We start from the raw sequence: 26,098 nt of genomic DNA, 5'->3' as shown, positions 1-26,098 counted from the left end.
AATGATCTTTCCTTTTCTTTTTCAAATGAACTTTTAGGTTCATCTGTCTCCTGATGCAGATACATATTCTCCAGGCCAAACTGTGTCTCTTAATATGGTAACTGGGATGGATTCCTGGGTGGCATTAACAGCAGTGGACAGCGCTGTGTATGGAGTCCAAAGAAGAGCCAAAAAGCCCTTGGAAAGAGTTAAGTAATGCATGTCTCACTGCAGTGTTGCATGAAGTGTGGCCACCAGGCTAGGATATGGGGGAATGACTAAGGGAAGGCTAGGCCTGCTTTTCTATAATCTACTCAACATACTCGTTTTTAGGAAGGTAAACCATCCTCATGTTAGCTCCCAAAGCACAGGTCAATCCTCTTTTGTTTTTCAAATGTAAATGTAAGCACTTTAAGAATATATGATCATGGTAGCCATTACATTCATGGAGGAAAAATTACTATCAGAATACTTTGGAGGTTTAGGGTAGGGTGTTGATGGCAGTTACAGTAGCTAGTAGCAGCACAGGAAAGACCTGTATAGGTAACATTTGGATTTTTTTTTAACTCTCATTGAAATCCATGGCACAGAAGAATTTCAAAATAATTCAATTCTCATAAGTTCCTATTTATCTTACTATGTACAGTTGTTATTTTCTAGGCTTGAATTTCTTTGTACAAGGAGGGAAGGACTGAGAAACTGTAAAATTAAAAAATATTCGTAGAGAAAAGAACATTTGGGGTCAAAATTAAAATGAATAAGCCTGCGCAAACAAGTCTTCACCCATTTAGAACGTAGGGACATCCCCATCAAAATGCACAAAGTTGTGCTTTTAAAGCAACTTAAAATTAATTTCTTTGTTAATTCAGTCCTTCATGCATTCATACCTATTTATTTATTTATTTGGAACATTATATTGATTGCAGCATTCATTCTATGTACAAAACACTATACATCAGTTTCTAATAAAGTCCTCATCAAAGCTATTTGTTTAAGACTTAGTTCTTGATTTAACTTTGAATAGTTATGTATTTATAAATACAAAAGGACAAACTTAGAAACAAAGTTGGGAAATTTTATCTTTGATCATTTGAAAAATATCATCTGTGTATTTCACTGGTTTGTGATAACCATGTAACAATTAGTACCTTTTAGTTCTTTAGAGGAATGATTTATACATCTCAATGGGCTCAATATTCTGCCTTTCTGGACAGGTATTTCAATTCTTAGAGAAGAGTGATCTGGGCTGTGGGGCAGGTGGTGGCCTCAACAATGCCAATGTGTTCCACCTAGCTGGACTTACCTTCCTCACTAATGCAAATGCAGATGACTCCCAAGAAAATGGTAAAATACTCAGCATGTTTGTTACTGAAAATCCCATTGATCATTTGCCTCCCAGATCTCATTTTTATCCCTCTTCCCAAATATTCTGTACCCTGATCTTAGAATGCCAAGACTACATAACTCACCTGTATAAAATGTTTCACTGGCCTTCAAGATAAAGTATGAATTCTCTAGTGTAGTACTCAAAACCTTCCATGATCTTCTCCCTGGTTCTCTCCAACTAGCTCTTACTCTGCTGTGCCTTACGTTATGTTTAAGCTCTACAGAACCAAGTGGAGTTCTCGAGTGGCATTATGCTATTTTGCACCTTTGTGCCTTTATTTATTGGGATTGGTTTCCCCTTCATTAGCCTGGAGAAGCAACATAAGAATCATCGCCTCTACGAGACCTCTTCCCCACATAGAATTTATAATTCCCTCCTCCTTTAATAGGGAGGCTATTGCAGGGACTAGATCTATTTACAAGTAATAGAACAGCATTGTGTCATTGCACATTCTTACTTGTAGTTGTAAGTCCTGTCTCACCTACTGCATCGGGAGCTCTTTAAGGATAGTAACCACATCTTAATCATCTTCTTTCTATGGTTTTAAAATTGTTCATAATTATACTTGATACTATGGTATTCATAGTTATATTTGCAATAATATAGCACAAAGAGCAAATAATAAAAATAGCATACCCAACAAAAGCATCACTCACTCTAAATGCTTAGGTATTTCTCTGGAATCAGTGGATTAGAAAGGCTGCAGGATTCAAAACCAAATTCAGACAAAATAAGTCAAACGATATGACACTAGATCATGAACTCCACTAAGATAAAACAAGTCATATTAAGAAGTATGGTGCACAGTTCCTAATCCAAAGTAGCCCCTCAATATTTGTTAATGAACAACTTGTGAATGTTCTAAATACTTAAATAGTTTCATGGCATTTTTTTTGAGATTTTATCTCCTTTTTAATCCTTCTTCTTTATCTTTTTTTTAAAAAACCAGATGAACCTTGTAAAGAAATTATCAGGCCAAGAAGAATGCTGCAAAAGAAGATAGAAGAAATAGGTACCCTAAGATTCATGTGATTGTAAAAAGGTTATGGTCGTATCATTCAAAAACTTGACAAATTTAAATGTTATATAAATTCCCCTAATTGAAATAGAATGGATGAAAAGAAAAATATGTATGGAGGTTAGCTTATCTCTCTCAGAAAGATTAATCCAAATAAAGTCTAGTAGTTCATTTGTCATAGCCTTAATCTAAGAAAATAGGTCTTTATTACTTCTAGCTCTAAAATCCAAAATATTAGCTTTTATTTGTCATAAATATTTTCTCTCTGATAACTTCATCTAGCAATTAAAATCATATCCTTCCATTTTATTCTGACAAAATCCATGATTTGACGATTTTGGGGACATACCTAGCAGTCTATTACTTCTATTTCATATAGTTAACTGTTAGTAGCATTATTCTTTGGAAAATACATCTTGTGAGAATTATTTTAAAATAATTATTTAAATGGTTATGATAATTGGCCATGTAACTGTAGAAAGAATATCAAACTGGGAGTCAGCAAATTGAGTTCAACTAATATGCCTATGGTAGTATAATAGTTTCTTCCATTTGTATGTGAGTTATTTTAATTCTAACCTTTATTCTACGTTCTAATGATATGAAAAGAGAGACACTGACTAATCTGAGCACTTAACAATGAAGGGTAATGCTACTGGGTGAAGTCCACAAACCATGTTATATAAGAAGTTTTTTAAAAATAGGATATATAGCTTGAAGAAGGAAATATTTGCATAGTGATGATAGCCATCTTCAAATATTTAAAGCTTTCTTGGATATTTAACTTATTTTCTTAAAAAATATTTTATATTCTTTGTCTACGTTATATTTTTCTGCTTATTTTCAGCAGAACTCAAAGTTCCAGTTTCAAGAGTTTGTATTTAGCTTAATTGCAGGAAACCCTTTAACCATTTAGTGTGAGCTGGAATGGACCATTTGGTAAGGTCACATTCTCCCCATTCTTAGAATAGTTCCAAGGGGAGTCTGGACAGTCAACTAGCCATAACTATTGTGGGTAGGGGTGTCATATAGCAATAGAAACCAGGTATCCCTTGAGATTCCTTCTAAGCCTGAGATGTTATGACTCTGCATGATCAAGAACACTTGCATTATTACCATTTCAGCTGCTAAATATAAACATTTAGTAGTGAAGAAATGTTGTTACGATGGAGCCCGTATTAATCATGATGAAACCTGTGAGCAGCGAGCTGCACGGATTAGCGTAGGGCCGAGATGCGTCAAAGCTTTCACTGAATGTTGTGTCGTCGCAAGCCAGCTCCGTGCTAATAACTCTCATAAAGACTTGCAATTGGGAAGGCTACGTAAGTATGATGTTTTCTATCAGAATTCTGCTCAACACGGGGAATTTTGTGTAATTTTATGCTGCTAAGAAAGGCAGTTTTCATGATCTATTTAGAATTGAAAGTAGAAAAGATAACTTGTAAATGTCCATAAGAAAAAAAAAAATTCCATCATTTTTGGGCATCAGAAGAGGTATAGTACAGAGCAGAGTACACTAGGCCAGAGTTAAGACCTGGCATAACCTTAAAGCCAAGTCATCCCATAAACTTGAATGATTATTTATCCTCTCTGAGCCTCAAGCAAGGAGCTTTGACCAGATCCTCTCCAATATGCCTGTGAGTGCTACAATTCTATGCTTTTGTGATATTACAACCATTAAAAATTCTGTCTATATCTACATTGATGAAATATAGGAGAAGATTTCTAAATCTAACCTAAGGTTAAGTGTACTTATATAAAAGTTGATGTCTTATTTCAGTTTCAACTATAATACATGTTTCCAGAACTTATAAAACTCTCATTAATATGTTTTCAGAGCTTTTAGGACTTTATATATAGTCTTTTTTTTTTTCTTTTTTGAGTCAGAATCTGGCTCTGTCACCCAGGCTCGAGTACAGTGGTGCAATCTTGGCTCACTGCACCCTCTGCCTCCGGGTTCAAGCAATTCTCCTGCCTCAGCCTCCTGAGTAGCTGGGATTAAAGGCTTCTACCACCACACCTGGTTAATTTTTGTATTTTTAGTAGGGACGGGGGTTTCACCATATTGGCCAGGCTGGTCTCGAACTCCTGACCTCAGGTGATCCACCCACCTCGGCCTCCTAAAGTGCTGGGATTACAGGCATGAGCCACTGTGCCCAGCCTATGTATAGTCTTTAACAAAACAAACAAAAGCAAAATGACAGTTTCTGTTTTATACATATGTGTGCTGCATAATGACATTTTCATCAATGATGGACCACATATGCAACGGTGATCTTATAAGATTATAATACCATATTTTTGCTGTAACTTTTCTGTGTTTAGATATGCTTAGATGTACAAATACTTGCCATTGCATTACAGTTGTCTGCAGTATTCTGTTCAGTAACATGCTGTACAGGTTTGTAACGTAGGAACAATAGGTCATACTATATAGTCTAGATGTGTAGTAAGTTATACCATATAGATTAGTGTAAGTATACTCCACGACGGTCACACAACAAAGTCACCTAACAGCATACTTCTCAGAACATAGCCCTATTGTTAAGCAATATCTAATAATCATAATTTTGGTAAATGGCCACAAAATTTATGTTTGTAGAAATATATTCATTGAGATGTACAATGTCTAAGATTCAGATTGTTTTCCAATATTTGTTTTGCTTTTTTTTGAGAGACGGAGTTGTGTTCGTGTTGCCCAGGCTGGAGTGCAATGGCGCAGTCTCAGCTCACTGCAATCTCCACCTCCCGGGTTCAAGCAATTCTCCTGCCTCAGCCTCCCAAGTAGCTGGGATTACACGCACCCGCCACCATGCCTGGCTAATAATATTTGCTTATTATAAGCAGAATTTTAATAAATAATCTAGTCCATATGTTGTTTTTCTTTTTGGAGGGAGGATTTGGCTTTTATTTCTCTTAACTTTTTTTTTAATTTTTAAATTTGTATGGGTAAATAGTATTTAAGGGGTACATGAGATACTTTGATACAGGAATGCAATAAGTAATAATCACATCATGGAAAATGGGGTATCTATCCCCTGAGGTATTTCTCCTTTGTTTTATAAACAATCCAATTATACTCTTTTAGTTACTTTTAAATGTACAATTAAATTATTATTGACTATAGTCACCCTGTTGTGCTATCAAGTACTAAGTCTTATTCATTCTATTTTTTGTACCCATAAACCATCCCCACATCCCCCACAGCCTCCTACTACCCTTCCCAGCCTTCTACTCTCTATCTCCATGAGTTAAATTGTTTTGATTTTTAGCACCCACAAGTAAGTGCGAACATGCAAATTTTGTCTTTCTGTGCCTGACTTATTTCACTTAACATAATGAACTCCAGTTCCATCCATATTGTTGCAAATGAGAGGATCTCATTCTTTTCATGGCTGAGTAGTACTCCATTGTGTATATGCACCACATTTTCTTTATCCATTCATCTGTTGATGGACATTTATGTTGCTTCCAAATCCTGACTATTTTTAACAGTGCAGCAACAAATATGGGAATACAGCTATCTCTTCAATGTACTGATTTTCTTTCTTTTGGATATATACCCAGCAGTGGGATTGCCAGATCATATGGTAGCTCTATTCTTTGTTTTTTGAGGAAACTCCAAACTGTTCTCCATAATGGTTATAGTAATTTACATCCCCACTAACAGTGTACAAGTGTTCCCTTTTCTCCACATCCCGTCCAGCATTTGTTATTGCCTGTCTTTTGAATAAAAACCATTTTCATTGATATGAGATGATATTTCATTGTAGTTTTGATTGCATTTCTCTGGTGATTACTGATGTTGAGCACCTTTTCACATGCCTTTTTGCCATTTCTGTGTCTTCTTTAGAGAAATGTTTATTCAAATCTTTTGCCCATTTTTAAGTGGGAGTATTACTTTTTTTTTCCTGTAGAGTTGTTTGAACTCCTTATATATTCTGGTTATTAATTTCTTGTCAGATGGGTAGCTGCAAGTATTTTCTCCTATTCTGTGGGTTGTCTCCTTACTTTATTGATTCCTTTGCTGTGCAGAAGCTCTTTAACTTGATGTGATCCCATTTGTCCATTTTGGCTTTGGTTGTCTGTATAGTGGGGTATACTCAAGAAACTTTTGCCCAGATCAATGTCCTGGAGAATTTTCCCAGTGTTTTCCTATAGCAGTTTTATAGTTAGAGGTCTTAGAGTTAAGTCTTTAATCCATTTTTATTTGAGTTTTGTAATATGGCAAGAGATAAGGGTCACATTTCATTCTTCTGCATATGGATAACCAGTTTTCCAAGCACCATTAATTGAAGAGACTGTCCTTTCTCCAATGTATGTTCTTGGCACCTTTGTCAAAAATGAGTTCACTGTAGGTGTGTGGATTTGTCTGGGTTCTCTATTCTGTTCCATAAGTCTATATGTCTGCTTTTATGCCAGTACCATGCTGTTTTGGTTACTATAGCTCTATAGTATAATTTGAAGTCAGGTAATGTGATTCCTCCAGTTGTTTTCTTTTTGCTCAGGATTGCTTTGGCTATTCTGGTCTTTTGTAGTTCCATATGAATTTTAGGATTTTTTTTTTTTTTTTGTATTTCTGTGAAGAATGTTATTGGTATTTTCATAGAGACTGCATTGAATCAGTAGATTGCTTTGGGTAGTTTGGACATTTTAACAATATTGATTCTTCCAATCCATGAACATGGAAAAATTTTCCATTTTTTTTGTGTGTCCTCTTGAATTTCTTTCATTGGTGTTTTATAGTTTTCATTGTAGGTATCTTTTACTTCTTTGGTTAATTCCTAGGTATTTAATTTTATTTGTGGCTACTGTAAATGGTATTACTTTTTAAATTTCTTTTTCACATTGTTCATTATTGACATATAGAAATGCTACCGATTTTTGTGTGTTGATTTTATATCCTGCAACTTTACTGAATTCATTTAGCAGTTCTAATAGTTTTTTGGTGGAGTCTTCAGGTTTTTCCAAATATATGATCATATCATTTGCATACAAGGATAATTTGACTTCTTGCTTTCTAGTTTGGATGACCTTTATTTCCTTCTCTTGTCTAATTGTCCAGCCTGGGTGACAGAGCGAGACTCTGTCTCAAAAAAAAAAAAAAAAAAACTATAAAGACCTTAGGATTTTTCCACTAATAGCATTGGCAAAACAAAGCATTAAATATCTTTAATGATTTGTTTCTTAAATTGCTAAATGTTTAGTATTCCTGAGGGCTTCCAGCGCACTAGGACTTGCCTAGAAATTGCCATCCTTGTGGCCTAGACTGCCCCTCAAGTTAACCTAGGGCCCTAGAGCACTCCAGTCCATAGTGGGGAGGCTTACTGGAACTCAAGCTCCAACCACTGGGATGAGCGATCCCCCTCTGGCTAGGGCCAGTCCAAATACTCTCTCCGTGGGCAGACATCAGCTGAGTACAGCCTGGTTTGCTTTCCACTGTGACAATGCAGCACTGAGTTCGATGCAAAGCCACAGAATCACTGCGCTCTCCCTCTCCCAACAAATAGATTCTCCATGTTTCACAGTCACTGCTGGGGATATGGGAGGAGTGGCATTGGTGCTTCAAGACTATCTTTCCTGCTCTCTTCAATATCTCTTTCAGTGATGTAAAGTCAAAACCAGGTACTGTGATTGCTCACCTGATTTTCGGTTCTTGTGATGGTACTTTTTGTGTGTAGTTAGTTGTTAAAATTTAGTATACCAACAGGAAAGAAATGGTGTAGGCTTCTATTCAGCCATCTTGCTCTCCCCTCTCATATATTTTTTCATTTTTCGGTTTTTCAACTATAATCATCTGGTTTGGCTTCAGCTGGATAGAAGTCTCTCTCTGCAGCCCCCTCCTTCCTGGAACTCTGCCCCTCATTCCAGACAACTTGGCCTTGCAAAACTCCCATCTCTGTTGCCACAAGTCTTCAAAATCATCAAGCTCTCCGTGTATTCCTCTCCCTGCCCTAATCTGTAAACTGCCTCTAGGCAGTAAGCTGGGGCAATTTCAGGTTTCACCTAATTGTTTCCTTTCTCTTAGAGATCACAGTTCTGCTTATGCTCTAATGTCTGAAAACTGTTATTTTGCATACTATGTTTGGTTTTCTATTAATGTGTCTTAGATGAAAACAGAAGTTCTGTCCATTTTTATTAAAGTAAATATAAACAAATTACCAAGTTAAAGAAGGCAGAGAATCATATAAAGCCTCCTTTTTTTCTGTTATAAACACAATTATTACAATTATACAAGTGCAAACAACTTTACAGACTGATCAATATCTTGTATAATCTCAGGAATACTAAACATTTAGCAACTTAAGAAACAAATCATTAAAGATATTTAATGCTTTGTTTTGCCAATGCGATTAGTGGAAAAATCCTAAGGCCTTTATAGTCTTTTTGTTTGCTTGTTTTTTGTTTTTTTGAGACAGAGTCTCGCTCTGTCACCCAGGCGGGAGTGCAGTGGTGCAATCGAGGCTCACTACAACCTCTACCTCCCAGGTTCAAGTCATTCTCGTGCCTCAGCCTCCTGAGTAGCTGGGACTACAGACACTCACCATCATGCCCAGCTAATTTTTGTGTTTTTAGTAGAGATGGGGTTTCAACATGTTGGCCAGGCTGGTCTCGAATTCCTGACCTGAGGTGATCTGCCCACCTCAGCCTCCCAAAGTTCTGGCATTACAAGCATGAGCAATGCACCCTGTCTATAGTTCTATTTTGGAAGCATTAAACAAAATGTTTTATTTATCTTTCAGAAAATGCTCAAGTTACAGATTAATGGCCATATTTTAAAATTCACCTATAAGTAGAATTTATATTGTTTTTCCATAATTGAATATGATTTTTTTATCCAGACATGAAGACCCTGTTACCAGTAAGCAAGCCAGAAATTCGGAGTTATTTTCCAGAAAGCTGGTTATGGGAAGTTCATCTTGTTCCCAGAAGGTATTATACTTCTCTCATGTTTCCTTGAAAGAAATGTGGATAATGCAAGTATTATGGCCAAAAATCTGGAAACTACCCATTTCCCAATAGCTTGCATAAGAGTTAAGATGATCCTGCAATTTGATCAAATTTTGTTTTGTTTTGCTTTGCTTTTTTAAATTTTTATTTTTTGATGTACATTGCACTGGTGATTGGCTCCAGGTCAGAATGAAGAAGGGTACTATTCCATTTAATTTTATTTGACTTCAGTACACATTTACTACACACAACTATGTGCTATGCACTATATTAAGCTACTATTTTTATCCTAAAATACCTGTACTATAAAACAAACATTAATAAACAGGAAGAAAGGTTCTTTTCTTTTTGAAGTTTTTTATTCAACACATTTTAAGGAAACACTTCCTCTATATCACTGAAAACAGTGATGTACTGAGTCCTCGAGCCATACTCTTCTTAGGTGGGCTTAAAGCACTGGTTTTCCAATGAGAAGGCAAGGAATGAGTTCAAAGCCCTGCAATTGTCTCCTCATGCATCTCCTTGTTTCTATCCTTGTCTTCTCTAATCCTTCTTCCACACAATTGTTGTCCATTTCATCTGACATTACCCATTAGCTAGCAGGTCCTCTAGTAAACCTTCTGGCCACTGCTCCCCACCCTACCAGTGATTGGATTAATTACACCCTCAATTAACCCTGTTGTGTGAATCACATTGTATTATAATGACTTCTTTACTTTCCTATCTTACACATTAAAATGTAAATACCTCAAGGACGTGAACTAAATTCAGATTACTGCTTTATATGCAGGACTTGGCCTAGGATACTGAAAATAAATGTATTGAACGAATGCACACTGCCTCTTAACTCTTATAGTGCCTTATTGGTACAATTATTACAGTGCAATATAATTTATTGACTTAACTATTTCTTCCACTAGATTGTAAACTGCCTGAGAGCAGGACTATATCTTACCAGTGCTGTTTACTCAGTACTCAGCACTATACCTGATACAAAGTTGGTAGACAATAGCTGTAAATAAATATACAAGCTTAATCATAATCAGCAGTTTTTAGTTATGTCAGCTTTGTTTTGAGCAGTGCTAACATGAATCACTTTGCTTCCCTATTTTAGAATATACTCACGACATAGTTTTTTCTTTGTTTTGTATGCTTGGATTTTGCAATGTTTCAAAGGCATCCTGCTGAACTTGAATTCTCATCATAGAGGTGCAATGTCTAAAAACATGAAATATATAGGAGAGTCACTGAATATATTTTTCTTGATGAGGTTTTCCTTAATGATGTGATTTCATCACGTGAGTTTTTTTCTTTCTCTAAAGTAGTTTGGAGCAAAAATACTGTTAATGGATGTCTCTGTTAAGTTGGGCTAATCAATATTCCACTGTATTTGAATATCAACATTTTAACTTCCAGAAAACAGTTGCAGTTTGCCCTACCTGATTCTGTAACTACCTGGGAAATTCAAGGTGTTGGCATTTCAAACAGTGGTAAGCAGGCTTAAGTGATATATGCATTTAAATAGTGATATGATTAGCAAGATGTAATTCTTTGTTAGTATCTATTTAGTGTACCCAGAACTTACATGGTAGTAATTTTTTAAAAATATTCTTTTTTTATGTATTACCAAAAGACTTGGATGTGCCCACATCTTACATATTGATTTCTCCTTTCACTCCTCTCTTTTTTTTCCTGTTTCCCTTTTTTGTAAATGAAGAAGGGGTCTCGCAATGTTATCCAAGCTGGTCTCAGACTCCTGGTTTCAAGCAACCTTCCCACGTCCGCCTTCCAAAGTGCTGGGTTTACAGCTTGAGCCACTGCACCCAACCTCAAGTCTTCATTTTCCTTCACTTTTCTCACTGACTGGTAGCTTGTGTAGCCTTAGAAACAAACAAATGACCTCTCTTGGGCTGATCTTTGTGATGATTAAGTGCAGATACTTTCCAAATAATTTCAGGAATGGTTTTGTTTGTTGTTTGCTACTTTTGTTTTAAAATCTTGGTTTCCACAATCAAAATATTATACTCATTAAAAAAGGAGCCAATAATGAATATCTAAAAAGATTTGGTGCATTAGTTAATAAGCATTCTCATGCCTTAAATAGAATTAACTATTTGTTGAACAAATGTTTTCTGTTAATACTAATTATTATTGAAATTAAGATCAATGAATAGAAAATTCAAGGGCATGAGGTGAGAGTTCAGAGAAAAACATGATCTAGTATTCTTTTTTCCTTGAAGTAAAGCAAATGTGAGAAATTTTAATACCAATAAAGCATTATAGGGATTTCCTAATATGATTCTACTTCGCTTCCACTTTGGGCTGAAGGTATATGTGTTGCTGATACTATTAAGGCAAAGGTGTTCAAAGATGTCTTCCTGGAAATGAATATACCATATTCTGTTGTACGAGGAGAACAGGTCCAGTTGAAAGGAACTGTTTACAACTATAGGACTTCTGGGATGCAGGTAAGTAGGTATTAATATTTATGCGATAAAGGAAACATTCTCTGGTTTTTTGAGAATTCTATTAGTGGAATTACCATACACAAAAAAAGTAAAATTTCAACTCAGTTCAGCAATAGAAACCAAACACTTAAAATGAGCATTGTACTAGATGTGTAGGTATGTGAATTAAAGGGATGAAGAAAGGAGGAAGGACAAGTAGGTATTCACGTAACTTCAGTTGAAAGAATAAATTGCATAAGATAATCCATGTGCTATGGAAGTCTAGAGAAGGATGAATTCATATTTAGTTCCTTTATTTGCCTATACTCAGAGTTCCTTGATCTCCTTGATTCTAACAACCCTTTCCTTTCCTCCATTTTAGCCATTCATACTCATCTTCACTTTATAGAGCTTATCATCCTCTCTGAAACCTTGATTTCAGACATCTCACATCTCACCATCCAGTGACAACCTCCTTCCTGGTCCTAACTCATTAACCAGATTACTTCCATAGCTCTGGGTCAGCAGCATCACTGAAACCTTCAATCCATTAACGCAATCCCTTTTATTGTCCATTACTTCCCTGCTCTTTTTACTTTACTCCTTGTTCAGGTTAGAATTCACGAGCCATCATTAAAACCACACTGACTAAAATTATGCCAACTCCCTGGATCCTTTCTCACTCCAGGATACAATTCCAACCATGATTGGACCCACTATTTATCTTCTCTTTGCCAGCACACCCCTAAAGAGAATTATATGATAGGCTGACTGATTTGATTTGAAAATCACAATCACAAAACTTTGCATGATAATTCAATGTGTTCCAAAATTCTAGCTACATTTTTTTAAAACACTAACTTTATTCTTAGAGATTAGAATTTCAGTGGTTTCCTAAAATTTTGCTTACATACCCTCTTGTTTTGGAAAAACTAAGTACCCCTCTGACACTTTTTTTTTTTTTTGAGATGGAGTCTCGCCCTGCCCTTTGACACATTTTAAAATTGGCATGTAAAATTTTTATCATACATTTTTTAAAAGATGGCAATCTATTACTTTTGAAATATTTAAATATCGATATCTTAAAATAAAACTGTTTTATCAGACTTATGTATAGCAGAGTCCAAATACCATAGCAAACAATTTTGTAAATGCTCAAATAAGCTCTTTTTTTTTTTTTTGAGATCAAGTCTTGCTCTGTCGCCCAGGCTGGAATGCAGTGGTGTGATCTCGGCTCACTGCAACCTCCTCCTCCCCTGTTCAAGCGATTCTCATGACTCAGCCTCCTGAGTAGCTAGGATTACAGGTGCATGCCACCAGGGTTGGCTAATTTTTGTATTTTTAGTAGAGACAGGTTTCACCATGTTGGCCAGGCTGGTCTCGAACTCCTGACCTCAAGTGACCCACCCGCCTTAGCCTCCCAAAGTGCTGGGATTACAAGCATGAGCCACTGCTCCTGGGCTCAGACAAGCTCTTAACAACAGATTACATATCATTCCTTTTCCTCAATGAATCGTATTTCCGTTTTACTCCCCTAATGTTATATATTTTATGCTTGAATTTTTTTCTGTTGATCACCTTATTATATTTTAATGAACAAAAATATGCATATACATTGAAAATGAAATATTTTAAAATTTCATGATTGTAAAATTCCAAGTATCAAATGATATGTGGATTTAGGTATCATTACAAATATTATTATTAGTATACTATTGATAAAATAACATACACATTTCTAAAGTTATTAAATGTAAAATATAAAATTTTATTTAAAAATTATCTTCTCGGCTGGGAGTGGTGGCTCACGCCTGTAATCCCAACACTTTGGGAGGCCAAGGCATGCGGATCACGAGGTCAGGAGATCGAGACCATCCTGGTGAACACGGTGAAACCCCATCTTTATTAAAAATACAAAAAAACTAGCCAGGCATGGTGGTGGGCGCCTCTAGTCCCAGCTACTTGGGAGGCTGAGGCAGGAGAATGGAGTGAACCCGGGAGGCGGAGCTTGCAGTGAGCTGAGATTGCACCACTGCACGCCAGCCTGGGTGACAGAGCAAGACTCTGTCTCAAAAAAAAAAAAAAAAATTATCTTCTCATTAGATAAATGAAACTTTTCTCTCAATTGGCTTCATAGTTATGGATAAACGTTATTTACTGTTAGAAATGACAGAGGGTTTGGCATAATTCTGTTCTTATTTTTCATTTTTATAGAGGTAGGCATTGCTGTTTAACCCAATATTATCAGGAAGGTTGATAAAATAAAAATATTGTCAATTTTATTACCCCTTTATCAATATATTTTAATCTTATGTCTTGGAACTTCACATTTAGCTTATTCAATTTATGTAATACATTTGCCATATAATCTAACTGGAAAAATCAGTCCTCATTGATAAAATAATCAACCAAAATCAGACGTACTTTTTGTCATAGAAATGCCAATTTCATTTTTCAATCCAATTCATGTTAAGAAATGTCACTCTTTTTTTTCACAATTTTAATTTTCAGTAAAAATGAACTTTTCCATATAAACTTATTTCATCAGGTAATGCTACATATCACACAATGCACACACAAATTTTACTTGGCCACAGGATGTAAATGGGGAATAAACTTAAGTAATCAATTTACCACACTGATAATTTTTTTTTTTTTTCTTTTTTTGAGACAGAGTCTCCCTCTGTCACCCAGGCTGGAGCGCAATGGTTCACTGCAACCTCCGCTTCCCAAGTTCACGCCATTCTCCTGCCTCAGCCTTCCAAGTAGCTGGGATTACAGGCATGTTCCACCTCGCCTGGCTAATTTTTGTATTTTTAGTAGAGACAGGGTTTCACCATATTGTCCAGGCTGGTCTCAAACTCCTGATTTTGTGATCCGCCCACCTCAGCCTCCCAAAGTGCTGAAATTATAGGCATGAGCCACTGTGCCCGACCAGTATTATCTTATTTTTATAGAAATAAAATCAAAATGTTACTTATTTCTCTTCCTTAGAATTTACTCACAGGGTTTGCATAAATCCTATGAATCATGCCACCATCTTCAGCCCTGTGGAATTACCCTCCCTTGTCTGGAGAAGGACCTCGATTAAGCCAGAAAGTTGCCTTTACATTGTTGCTTTCAAATCCACTAGCTTTTCTGCAGACAGAATGCTTCGTGAATTTTAGATAATCATAATTCAGATGGAGATACCAAAGGCCATTTCTCCATCAAGTTCCTGTAGTGGTTTTTATGTCTCAAAATCCCAATTCAAGATTGGTTTGAAGCCTGGAAACTGAGATACTAAGACAGTCGGACCATCTCATCAAAACAGACTGAGCATAATTTTATAACTCACACTGATCTTGGCTACCAAAGGATTTTGGTAGATGATTAAGGAGGTGCCACTCTTAAACCATTTAAATTGTAATTTAAGATAGACACATAAATAGGTGGGCATAACAGATGGGTAAGGCACAGAGGCCACAGCCAAACTCTGCTCAACTGTAGGATTGACATCAGCAGGGGCTCCTCTGCTCACCTAGTCTTAGACATATAAAATAGGTTTGTATATGTGTGTATATATATGTGTGTATATATGTGTGTGTGTATATATATATGTATATATATACACTGCCTCAGCAATTTGTGTTTCCACCAATAATATTATCAGAGACATCCTTTCATATCAGTATATACAGATTTACTTCATTACTTTAATGGCTGCACAGTAATTCACATGGTGGGTACACTATAATTTTTTGAACCGTGTTTCTATTAAAGACATTTGGGTTGTTTCCAGGTTTTCACTATTATAACTGATTTTGCAAAGTCTCCATTTATGCATACATATCTTCCTACACGTATATTTCTGTAGAATAGATGTTTTGTCTTGGAGTGAACTAACTGGGCTAAAGGGCATGGACATTTTACCTTCTGATAATAAATATTGCCATAATTATCTTCCGAAAGAGCTACATCAATTGACATTCTTACCAACTGTATGCAGGTAGCCTTGATCCCTCGCATTCTTATAATTTGGGGGAATAAACATTTTTTCTTTTATTCATACAAGGAACACTTATACAGAAATTGAAATGAATGGACTAGATAACTACATGCATCATTTTGATTAAAGCTCAAAAATGTAACATTGCTGAAAAAAGCAAATGGCAGCATAATATATATACACAATGAATACAACTACATAATATTTAAAAACATGAAAGACAGCACTATATATTGTTTGGTAATACACATAAAATTTTTGCCAAGTTGACAGACACAAGTGATAAGTCACTGATGTTTCTATTTCACTACCCTGATTTCTAGCAATGTAGAACCTCATTTCATTTGTCTGTTGGCCATTTGTATTTCTTCTGTCATGTATTCTATGATATCCTATATACTACTTTAATATCCTTTCTTTTGCTTTCCATTGAGTTGCTTTTTTCTGGGGTAAGTTACCTAGCTTCTTCTTGCTTAGTTTCCTCATCTGAAAAATGGGATGATAATAGTATCTATTTCATAGTTGAAGATTAAATGAGCTAATTCATGTAAATATAGTACTTGGCCAATAGTGAGTACTCAACAAATGTACTTATTATTGTCTACAGGAGCACTTTCTATGTTATAGCTATAAATCCTTTATTGATTATAAATGTTGCTGGTATTTAATCTGCTACTTGTCTTTAACTTTGTTATTAGTGTTTTTAATTTGTATGTTATAAAATCCGTAGATCTTTTCCTTTATGTCATTTGAATTTTGTGTTTTTGGAAATTCTTTCTCACTGCAAGTTTTAAAAATGTTTTTCTACAAAATACTGCATGTTCTCACTTATAAGTGGGAGCTAAACATTGAGTATATATGGACACAAAGAAGGGAACAACAGACACCAGGGCCTACTTGAGGGTGGAGGGTGAGAGAAGGGTAAAGATCAAAAAACGACCAATTAGGTACTATGCTTATTACCTGAATGATGAAAGAATCTGCACACCAAACCCCTGCGACACGCAATTTACCTATACAAGAGACCTGCACATGTGCCCCTGAACCCAATATAAAAGTTTTTCTGAAAAATTGTTTTTTCCGTATTTTCTGTAGTACTTTTATAGCTTTCTGCGAGCATTTAGATTTTTTTATCTGAAATAAGGATCTAATCCCAAATAGCCAGTTGATCCAGCAGTATTTGTTAAGGAATTCATGCTTTTCCAACTGATTTAAAATGTCATCTTGCCCCCATATATATTGAATTTCCATATATGTGGATTTATATATTCTCTATTTATAGATTTATATTTATAGATTCTCTCCTTTGTTTTGTATTTATAGGTTCTCTCCTCTGTTTTGTTTACATCAGTATCACACTGATTTAAAGTACCATAGATTTGTGGTTATATTGTATATCTATTAGGCAAGTACTCTCTGGTATTCTTATTTTTCAAATGTTTTTGATGTTGCTATTCTTACACATTTACTCTGCCAGATAAACTTTGGAATTAGTTCATTGAATTCTCCTTTAAAAGTTATAATAGGTTTTTCATAGGTACTGTCCTGAATTTATAAATTAATAAAGGGAAATTGACCTGCCATACTGAATCTTTTACATCTTTTTATCCTTTTGCTTTATGAACTAAATCAGGGTCAGCAATTTATGGACCATGGGGCAAATCTAGCCTGCCATCTCTTTTGTATGTCCTTTACAGTGACACAATTACATATAACTTGACAGCATTTTTTTTTTTTCTTTTTTTTTTTTGAGACAGAGTCTCACCCTCTCACCCAGGCTGAAGTGCAATGGCAAGATCTCGGCTTACTGCAAGCTCCGCCTGTCGGGTTCAAACGATTCTCCTGCCTCAGCCTCCCAAGTAGCTGGGATTACAGGTGCACACCACCACGCCCAGCCAACTTGATGGCATTTTAAAGTGTTGTGCTTATCACTGTACTGCCATATTTTGTTGAATCTTTAAATTATCAGTGCATTTCCATCATATCAAAATAAGAAACAAGTACATCTGTGATATTTTGGGGTTAGTTCCTGTTAATTACCTTTCATCTTGAGTGTGGGTTACACTTCCCTATTTCTTTTTATCTAGTAATTTTGGATTGAACCTTGGACTTTATTGATAAAAATATTATAAAGACTCTGGATTCTATTACATTCCTCTGAAGATTTCTTGTGTGTGTGTGTGTGTGTGTGTGTGTGTGTGTGTGTGTGTGTGTTAGCAGGCAGTTGACTGGATTCATTTCCAAACTCTGAAATCTCAGTTCAGTATTTTTGCCATAGCTGGATGCTAGAAATCTGTGCTGTGCATAAGTAAAGAGTCAGCCAGGTTTGAGCAAGGATTATACACAGAACTTGGAGCTCCTTCACTACTCAGCTGTGGTAACTATTCCCTACTTTGTCCTCTAGTTCCTAAACCAGTATGATGTCAGGTTCTACTGGGGTTTTAGCCACTCTAAGGCACCAATGGGCCTGCCCTCAGGGTAAAGCTATAAAAAGCAGGACACTTATTGAGTGTCATTCCTTTCTCCCAAGGGTCACTTTCCTTCCCACTCTCTATTATCTGCAGGTAGTTTGTTTGTTTGTTTTAATATATATCTTGTCTAGAGTTTGTGGTTATTTTTACAGAAGGGTCGCCCAATGAAAGCTATTTGGCTATTACTGAAACCAGAACTACTGTTTTTTTATATTTTCCATCAGTTTCAAAAGTTCCTTTTAGTCTCAATTTACTAAGAGTTTTTGTAATTCTATTATGCTGAATTGTATTAAATGACTCTTCTATATCTATCCTCCCCCACCCTCCCCTGCTGTTCTAAGGAAATCATTGGCCGCAGGTGATCCAATAGTCTTTTTCTCTGGCTTCTCCCACCCTGGTGGTTGTCTCCCAAGAAGATAGTTAAGAGGGAAAAGGAACTTTCTATTTTCATGAACTTCCTCAAAATTAGTGGTTGAATAGCTGGTGCTCTCTCTTGTTTACCTGCTTGATTTATTCTGGATTTTATGGCTTTATTCTTTTGGGTATAGTTCTCAATTCTATCAGTTCACCAGAATTTGGAGGGAAGATGAAAAATGTTCACTATTTGAGCCAGAAGTCGGTGGGCACTATTATAATTCCTGTTACAAAGATGAGGAAATGGAGGATTAGAGTGTTCATGCAACCAGTTTCCATCACCAGTTAATAAGAGGAAGGCCAAAATTTGAATCCAGGTCTTTCTGGAGCCAGAGTTTAGTTGTAAAATGGAGTACAAATGGGAAGTTGATAAAATTAGAAAAATAAGCTGGAGCATAATGGGCAGGGCCTTGAATGCCGATATAGGGAATTTTCAGTCTTTGATGAAACCATCATTTATTGAATACCAGAGGCCAGATATAAAAATGAATAAGATGAAAATGAACAAGTACCTGAGCCTAAGGCTCCCACTATCTGAAATACAAACCATGTAAAGAGACAGAGTAATAAGTGCTATCACAATAGCATGAGCTCTGTACCTAATTTAGTAGGTAACAGTCTAAGAATAGTAAGATGTTTCTGAGACAGTGTTGACATTTCTAGACATCTCTTTGCATTGCTAAACTCTACAGCGACTTGTGTGTCTATGTTAGGAAATCTGAAATGAACTTTCTCCTGTGCCTTAAAATCTAAGGGATTATTTTAAGGTAAACTTTGTTAGAGATAAAATATTTCGAGTCCAGGCATGGATTACAGCATCATGCCTGTAATTCCAGCACATTGGGAGGCTGAGGTGGGCGGATCGCCTGAGATCAGAAGTTCAAGATCAGTCTGGCCAACATGGAGAAACCCCGCCTCTACTAAAACTATAAAAATTAGCTGGGTGTGGCAGCGCATGCTTGTAATCCCAGCTATTTGGGAAGCTGAGGCAGGAGAATTGCTTGAATCCAGGAGGCAGAGGTTGCAGTGAGCTGAGATCATGCAGCTGCACTCCAGCCTGGGTGACAGACCAAGACTCTGTCTCAAAAAAAAAAAAAAAAAAAGGTATTTTGATATAATTCTTCACTCGTATTTCAGTTCTGTGTTAAAATGTCTGCTGTGGAGGGAATCTGCACTTCGGAAAGCCCAGTCATTGATCATCAGGGCACAAAGTCCTCCAAATGTGTGCGCCAGAAAGTAGAGGGCTCCTCTAATCACTTGGTGACCTTTACTGTGCTTCCTCTGGAAATTGGCCTTCAGAACATCAATTTCTCACTGGAGACTTCGTTTGGAAAAGAAATCTTAGTAAAATCGTTACGAGTGGTGGTAAGAAAAGCATACTTCAATAACTTATGCTTAAATTATTGCAAAAAAGAGACACAGAAAGAAGGGGAGGGGGAAACAATAGTGTAAATTTAACAAAACATTAAGCATTAAGGAATCTGGATGGAGGTTATTCTAGATGTTTTTTGTACTATTCTTGCAATTTTTCTATACGTCTGAAATTGTGCTTAAAAATTTTTAATAAAACAATAACATTTTTCTTGTAGAAAATATAAAATACTGAAAAACGACAGATAAATAAAAATCATCGATAATTCCCGTACCCAGAGATATCTAATTTTAACAATTGGTGCAAGTCTTTTTTTGGTACACAGGTACAATTGATACACAGGCTTTTTTTTTTCCCTTTAATACATTCAGAAAATGTGTCTTGAAATCTATGTGCCAGACATTATGCAAGGAACTGGAGATAAAACAATAAATAAGACATGGCCCTTGAATTTAAAGAACTTACGGTCTAGAAAACTTTCCATTGTATAAACAAATAAACAGGCCGAAAAAAGAAGAAAAGTGTCATTTGTTAAAGTACAGTTTACCCACAGTCTGTTAATTGTATTCGTTATTAACATTAATATTTTTATATAAGTATGATTTACCAATTAAAAATAATAGTACTTTTTAAAGGACGAGATTCTTGCTAAGGGTCATATGGCCAGTTAACGACAGATTGGATTTCCTGGTTCTTCACTCTCCAAGTTCTGTTTTCAGCTATGAAATTCACTTCAGTAAACATGTACCGACTTATTTTGTGCAAAGCACATTCCCATGTATCCTTGAATTGTGGCTCCATGCAAACTCTGGAGCCAGGCTGCCTGGCCTTGAATCTTGGCTCCATCACCTCCTAGCAGTGTGACAGTGTTACTTGATTTCCATGTGTGTCAGTCTCCTCATCTGTCAAATGGGAGTAATAACAGCACCAACCTCATAGAGGTTTTTAGAAGTTAAATGAGTTAATACATATAAAGCACTTAGAACAATTATCTGAGCTTATAAGTAACTTCTTTTTAAGCATTTGCTCTGGTCAGTATGCAAATAGCCATAAAATCTTATTGCTGCTTATATCCATGTAAGTATTTATAGTATTTATACATAGTTTACCTTTTCCAAGAAAAATAATTTTTCAGTTTGAAAAGTGGTCCAGAAAAGTTGATCCAGGGAATTCAGGTTATATAAACGTAATTATGTTTTTAACTGAATGTTTTCTGCCTTTATTTTAGCCAGAAGGTGTCAAAAGGGAAAGCTATTCTGGTATTACTTTGGATCCTAGGGGTATTTATGGTAGGCAAAATGATTTTTTATTTTGTATGTTATCTTTTGCTTTAGAAGTTAAAGTGTGTATGTAACCTAAAACACTATTTTTCAGAATGTGAATTGTCTAGAATCAAAAGTATCCACTTCTGTCTGGGGGCAGTGGCTCATGCCTGTAATTCTAGCGCTTTGGGAGGCTGAGGTGGGTGGATCATTTGAGGTCAGGAGTTTGAGACTAGCCCGGCCAACATAGTGAAACCCTGCCTCTACTAAAAATACAAAAATTAGCCGGACATGGTGGTGGGCACCTGTAGTCCCAGCTATTTGAGAAGCTGAGGCAGGAGAATCCCCTGAACCTGCGAGGTGGAAGTTGCAGTGAGCTGAGATCATGCCACTGCACTCCAGCTTGGGCGACAGAGCGAGACTCTGTGTCAAAAAAAAAAATGGATTCACTTCTTAGATCACTATCTTTCTTGATAGCATTGTAGTACAACTACTATAATCTGAATGACTGAGACACAACAATAATAATTCTATTAATTTTGAATGCAAGGCCTCGAAATAGTAATAATTGCATGACTTCCCTTATGGATTATATTCATTATCCATCACAATAATAATTTATAATATATTATTATTGAGCCAACAGTCCAAAGAACACCTAAGAAAAAGTCATTTACATAATTAACATGCATTATTTGAAAACATAATCTGATTAATCACTTAACAAACCCATTCCTCGTTGCTCCTGCTTCCCTACTTTTCCTTCAACTGAGATATTCCAAATCTTCTCAAAGCTAGAATTTTGCAAACATTTGAGCACTTAAGGCCTAAATACATATACATGTATTTATGGAATTTAGGATGTGGCCATTCTTCTCTTTTCAACTAAAGAAGACAGATTACTGTAGTCCTTATTAAATGCTTACAATTTATCTTAATGTTGTATCAATAATTTTTGTTTTATTTCAGTGATATAGCAATGGGGAAAATTTACTTACAGATCATGATCACTATCGTCAGTGTCTTTCCTCTGGGAAAGCAAAGAATTAATACCCTTTACACTTTAATTCAGCTCAGTATCATGAACTGAGGAGTGTTATTTCAGTAGAGTAGTAAAAAGAAAAATCCATCTATGTACATGTGTCCACATGCTTACTTGTTTCTCCAATTTTTCCTTCACACAGACCTCCTCCTAGCCTGCTCATTTTGAATGATCTATGGGTAGAGATATTACAAGTTTTGAGGGTTTTAGCCTCATGCAATTATATCAAGCCTCAAAAACCACTGTGTCCTTGGCTTCTCTTGGTTTTTTTTTTTTTCCACCACACATGCTTCCTATACTGACATTATTGCAAACAGTTTTCCAGAGTAGTCTTGTCTCACTCATCTAGGTGTGAACATCAAGACCACAGGATAGGAACAATCTTTTATCTGGGAATAAATCTCTCTAGGGAAAATCTGGGTTAAAAACAAAAATCTATGGCTCTTTCCAATCTTCTCATATGACTTTTTTCCCTTAACATTTTAGGAAACTTAGATTTAGGCAGCTTTCCTGATTTCTAGAGAGCTAAAGAGAAAAAAGATAAAAATTCTGTTCAGCTTATTTCAGATATTTTATTAAATACTTCTAATATTTACTTATTTTTTTTTGCCGGGCGGGGGAACAAGGTCTCGCTCTGTTGCCCAAGCTGGAGTGCAGTGGCACCATGTCAGCTCACTGGAACCTCCACCTCCTGATTTCAAGCGGTTCTCCTGCCTCAGCCTCTGGAGTAGCTGGGATTACAAGCACTCACCACCATGCCTGGCTAATTTTTATATTTTTAGTAGAGACAGGGTTTCACCATGTTGGCCAGGTTGGTCTGGGACTCCTTACTTCAAGTGATCCACCAGCCTTGACCTCCCAAAATGCTGGGACTACAGGCGTGAGCCACTGTGCCCGGTCTACTTCTAATATTTATATATTGAAGTCGCTATACAAGTATGATACTTTACAGGGTTCAGTTAAAATTTAAAAAAAAAAACTAAAATGTATTTGGAAAAATAAATGGACAATAATGTTAAAGGAAATCTGAAAAAATATATCAATGAGGGAGAACAAACTGTATGTAGTAATTAAAATTGTGTGATACCAGCTTTAAAAAAGATTAAACACAGAGAATCAATGCTTAAGACTAGCTCTAGTCTTTAGTTTCTGCTTTCTGTCCCTGATAAGCCCTTTTCTCCCAACTCTTCTCATATCTCAAATGCAGAGAGTTAAGTTTCTCACTCCCTCACTTCCTGACACACCATCCTCATTGGTTTAGGCAGGCCCCTCTCATTTTATTTTTTCCTTCATCCCCGACCCCATTCCCATTCCCCTTCCTCCAAATGTACCCACTCAAATGTGTTTGCTATATACTTTTGAATAGAAAGGTAATGTTGTTTTGTATGTGTGTATCTTTTTAATATATGTATATGTAACATTGTGCTATAGATCCTATTCTATGTCTTAAGTTGTTACACTCAAGGCTTAGCTTTAAAGAAATATCTCTATTGTTATAGGTATACTTAATTCATTTTTCTTACGTAGAATTTCAAAACATATTCCCTCACCATTTTATCCATCACTGTATATACAATATATTTCTCTTGAAAAATCCATGTTAGCATTTACCTGGACTGTATATCCAGGAGCTGGGTCAAAGGGTATATACATATTTAATGCCATTTAGTCCTGTCATATTGCCCTTCAGAATGGTTATTCTTCCATTAGCAGTGCGTGAGGGTTCTCGTCTCTCCACAACCTCACCAACACTTGTCTCTCTAAAATGTGGCATTTTTAATGGGTATAAAGCAATATCTCATTATTGTTTTAATTTGGATTCTTCTGGTTACTAATGATTTTAAGCATTTCTTCACATACTTGTCCATTTGGGTTTCCCATCTGTCAATTGCCTATTTGTATCTTTTGCACGTTTTTAAATTTTCCATGTGGGTTATCTTTTTAAAATTTCTTCTTGATTTTATTTCTGACATACCTCTTTGAGCAACAACAAGCCTTCATGGGTTTTGAAAAGGAATTCTTTATTGTGATGTAGTCAAATCCATCATAATTTCATCTTATGGTTATATATTTTTGAGGTAATCTTTAAGAGGTCTTTCTGTACTCTTAGTTCACAAAAATATTGCTGGATATTTTATTCTGTTAATTTTATAGATTTGACTTTAAAATGTTTTAATCTATCTGGAACCTGCCTTTTTATGTGATGTCTTGATGGGTCTTTTATTTGTGACCACAGACAAGGAGTAAAATTAACTTCTCTTAGTTTTAACTTTCTTTTTAACCTTTTCCACCTTGTAGTAGAGTTGCCAATGGAATTGAAATAGTCAAGAGCATGTTTCAATGGAGAAAATGGTGAAGGAGCAAATCTAGATAATCTGATGGCTATCTGTAATAAGTGTCATATATTGAGCATGAATTGTATGCCAGGTTCTTTGTCTATATTATTTTATCCCACAAAAATCCTTTGAGGAAAATATTGTTATCTCCATTTAACTGATTAACAAATTGAGGCTAAGAAAGGTTGTATCTTGCCCAGTGCCACATACATAGTAAGGTGTTTTTGAACTTCATGCTCTTTCACTCAAACAGCAAACTTCTTAAATGTCTTCACTGAGTTTTATTTTGATATATCCTCCGCATTTATCAAGGGTTAATGAAGAAAGAAGTTTTATGAGGAATGCTCCTGCATTTTTAGGAAAGCCACGTGGCTTGTCCATTACATTGTAAAATGTGACTCACTTTTCTTTATCATCTTCCATATGCCAGGGTCTGTGCTAAGTGCTGGGACTACAGCTTTCCCGGAATGATAAATGATCCCTGCCCCCAAAGCGCTTTCTTCGCAGGACAATGGGAGGTGGATTCTCTTTGTGGTGACTAGTGTGGGCTCTGCAGCAAAACTTCCAGAGTTCAGATTGCAGCTCCACTTGTACTAGTTCTGGGACCTTGAACGCACCACTTTCTAAGCCTCAATTTCCTCATCTATAAAATTAAAATAACAAAAATAGACCTAACGTAGAGGATTGTTGTGAGAATCGAATGCAATAATTCATTTAAAGAGCTTAGTAGCATGCTTGGTACTCTATCAGTAGAATGATCAATGTTATCTTTTTTGGACATAAACCAGTGATTACAGTAGAAAAATTATCTGATACCAGTATGCTAAAACTCTGTTGTTTTGCTCATAGATTAAAAAGTATCAAAACTAGACGGGGAAGGGAAGGTGGAAAGAATTTCAGGTCATACTTCCCTGTGGATCTAATGTTCAATATATAGTTGATTAAGAAATTACATGTTAGTTATTCTTAGCTTTCAGTTCCAGGAACAATTTTCTCTCTTTGGGCAAGCTGGCAGGCTATATTTTGCTGGTGAATAAGATTTATATAACCTACTTATTTCACATCTTATAATGACCAGGAAGCTTACAGCCAAATTTAATACTTTGTTTAATAAGATTATACAAGCCTAGGATTTGATTAAAGTCCTTGATGATTGTTAACTTTCTTTTAAAATTTTAATAGTCTAATTATAAGTCTTTTATTTTGAAAAATTCTTTGAAAGTGATACATTGTAAATAATCTGCAAATAGTCTTCCCCTGGAAACTCTATATAAATCCAAATTTTCTAAATTACAGGTACCATGAGCAGACGAAAGGAGTTCCCATACAGGATACCATTAGATTTGGTCCCCAAAACAGAAATCAAAAGGATTTTGAGTGTAAAAGGTAAATTAACAACGCCATTTTTAGTTCTCACTTCACTTGGTGCTT

General features: G+C 35.9%; 1 protein-coding gene across 2 annotated transcripts in view; it reads left to right on the top strand.

The window, feature by feature from the left end:
• C5 (complement C5) overlaps positions 1 to 26,098 on the top strand; it is a 99,481-nt gene that overhangs the window by 33,447 nt on the left and 39,936 nt on the right. Inside the window, exons 14-23 of one of the 2 annotated variants that reach the window (XM_021927208.2) lie at positions 38 to 187; positions 1,194 to 1,323; positions 2,316 to 2,378; positions 3,509 to 3,706; positions 9,227 to 9,317; positions 10,752 to 10,825; positions 11,664 to 11,803; positions 19,793 to 20,020; positions 21,256 to 21,316; positions 25,964 to 26,053. In XM_021927208.2, coding sequence (XP_021782900.1) covers positions 38 to 187; positions 1,194 to 1,323; positions 2,316 to 2,378; positions 3,509 to 3,706; positions 9,227 to 9,317; positions 10,752 to 10,825; positions 11,664 to 11,803; positions 19,793 to 20,020; positions 21,256 to 21,316; positions 25,964 to 26,053 — 1,225 coding nt within the window. Of the gene's footprint in view, positions 1 to 37; positions 188 to 1,193; positions 1,324 to 2,315; positions 2,379 to 3,508; positions 3,707 to 9,226; positions 9,318 to 10,751; positions 10,826 to 11,663; positions 11,804 to 17,527; positions 19,536 to 19,792; positions 20,021 to 21,255; positions 21,317 to 25,963; positions 26,054 to 26,098 lie in introns of those variants that run through there. The other variant, XM_021927209.2, reaches the window with a different exon arrangement.

The sequence above is a fragment of the Papio anubis genome, chromosome 13 (genome assembly GCF_008728515.1).
Source record: "Papio anubis isolate 15944 chromosome 13, Panubis1.0, whole genome shotgun sequence".
In the NCBI taxonomy this organism is placed as follows: domain Eukaryota; kingdom Metazoa; phylum Chordata; class Mammalia; order Primates; family Cercopithecidae; genus Papio; species Papio anubis.
This window is presented reverse-complemented; position numbering and strand designations above follow the sequence as displayed.